The 2262-nt window shown below is 47.3% G+C and overlaps 1 protein-coding gene across 1 annotated transcript in view; it reads left to right on the top strand.

Annotated features, from left to right (window-relative positions):
* Positions 1–99: 99 nt before the first annotated feature.
* Positions 100–2262, top strand: part of CHAF1A (chromatin assembly factor 1 subunit A) — a gene marked incomplete at its 5' end in the record, with an annotated part of 15667 nt that continues 13504 nt past the window's right edge. Inside the window, one exon of the mRNA XM_009284079.1 lies at positions 100–930. Coding sequence (XP_009282354.1) covers positions 100–930 — 831 coding nt within the window. The remainder of the gene's footprint in view (positions 931–2262) is intronic.

Below are 2262 nucleotides of genomic sequence, written 5' to 3'. Positions count from 1 at the left end.
CCCTTTCCCCTTTCCCCCCTCCCCGGTGATTTGTATGACGTGACTAAAATAACAAAATTTGCAGCTCGTGTGACGTGACTAAAATAACAAAATGTTGTTGTTGCAGCTCGGTTGCCGTTCAAACGCTTGAATCCTGTACCAAAGGAAAAATACGATGCAGATTCAGAAGTCAAAAAAGTAAAGAGCTCGCAAGGTGGTTTTGGTCCAAGTAAGGATCCCTCCCTCGACGCATCGCATGCGTCCCTGGACAATGTGGAGAATGACTGCCAGCTGGATTCAGATGTGAATTTTTCTCCGAAACTCGTTAACGGAAAGGGTCCGTTAGACCATTTTATCGAGAAAAACACAAAAGATAACACAAATGAAACTGTAATTGTTATTGACCTGACAAAGGGCTCTAGCCAGAGACTAAGTGATGATGTAGATCATGCTAATTTTGATTCAAAAGCATCTTCATCTGTAGCTATAACTAACGGCACGTTAGGAAAAGAGGTGAACCAGCTGAGTTGCCTGAATTCCGCTCAGAGTAGCCAAATAGATGATTTGATGGAGACTGATGCGCGGTGTGAAGCTGTAGCGAGTAAAGATGAAGACTTGGTCGGTGGAATCCAGTCGCGTTCCGGGTTAACAGAGTGTAACAACGTGGAAAACACCAAGGTAAACCAGAGCGAACTGAAGGATGTCATCTTTGAGGGGAAGATGCCTGTAGTGCTCCTGGAGGATATTATGACCGCAAAATCTCCCCAGGTTGTTTCTCTGGATGGAAGCATCACGTCGGAAAATGAGACTGTGGAATCGTCTCACGAAGGAGACTCTGGACTTACCAACTCCTCACTAAGCTCTCGCTCTGGGAGCTCACCTGAGGCGCAGCCTGCTGCAGAAACAAAGAGAAATACTAGTCCTTTAGCTGCCTCGACGCCTGTTAGGAAGGTTGGTCTCTTTTCCTGGCAAAAGGTTGGCTTTTTTTTTTAAAAGCTGTTGCGTTGCAGGTAGGGTTGTATGGTTTCCTGTGCTTGTAGTGAAAAGGATGAATAGGATATTCACAAAGATCGTGAGGAGCTTATGGAAGGTGGTGTTGGTTTATTAATAACATAACTGAATTATTGCCCTCTTGAATCTTCCTTTAAATCCTGTAGCTAAAGGATTTAAATCTTGCCTGTTTCCGAGCTGCTGGCATATTTGCATTGTGTGAATGTAACTTTAAACTCTCTTACAGGTTCATTTTATACTTTTTTTTTTTTTCATGAAGTGCATGCCCTGGGACTTAGCTTTTTGGTAATTGGGATAAGGACAGTGCCCAAAAGCAGTTTTGTCCATTAGGTGATGTTTTACAACCCCTCTTCTACCCTTGATGAAGCTGCTGTGGTTACTGTGAGAGGACATTACCCCAGTACCTGTCAGTGCAGATGCTTTTCACGCTCTGAATTTCTGCAACTGTGGCACAGAAAACGCTTTAAGTTGAAACTACAGTGCGTCAGTGGGACTGCAGATCTGCATGCGAGGATGGAGGACGAGTCAGACGAGCCTCTGTCTCTCCAAACTGGGTGTACAGAGCTTGTGCTCCCAGCCGTCTTGTTCCGGGCGCGCTGTCAAGCGTGGGGAGCTGCTTCGGGGAAAAGTCACCGCACGTACAGCGCTCCTGGGGATGCGGGATGCTGTCGAGCAGTGAAGGCTGGAGCACGGGAGGGAACACCCCGAAATTAGCTCTGTATGAGCTGGTCGGTTGTGATCTTGGTTCCAGTTTAATGCCGCTGCTCCAGCAAGAGACCCTAAAACATTGTGATTTTTTTTTTTTGGTGCTGTATCGAAGGGGAAGCTTCTAAGGACAACAGTATCTGTGCAGGTGGCTGAAACATTCACGTGGCTCAAACGCCTGTTCACCGCTCAACCCTTTTTGGGGAACAGATGAGTGGAGGTGTAAAGTGGGGGTTTCTCTGGCAGGGGCACAGTCGCCCACGGTGAAACCTGTGAAGCAGAACAGTCCCGGTGAATGTGCTTGAGCGCTGTAGCTAAGCCTCGCCTACGGTTAGGCTGGACTACCTGACCGGTGCATTTGTTTTGCTCAACCAAATTGTTAGAGGGGAAAATGAGGAGGGTATTGAGGGGTGGGCCGATGTTGTGCTGCCAGAGGTGGAGAATTGAGTCTGTGGCTCAGGTAAATGAGGGTGAAGGGGTGGAGCAGCTGGTAGCCTTAGAATCATAGAATCATTGAGGTTGGAAAAGACCTCTAAGATCATCGAGTCCAACCGTCGACCCAACACC

The sequence above is a fragment of the Aptenodytes forsteri genome, unplaced genomic scaffold (genome assembly GCF_000699145.1).
Source record: "Aptenodytes forsteri isolate BGI_AS27 unplaced genomic scaffold, ASM69914v1 Scaffold471, whole genome shotgun sequence".
NCBI lineage: Eukaryota > Metazoa > Chordata > Aves > Sphenisciformes > Spheniscidae > Aptenodytes > Aptenodytes forsteri.
Note: the sequence above shows the minus strand (reverse complement) of the source record. Positions and strands in the feature narration are given on the sequence as shown.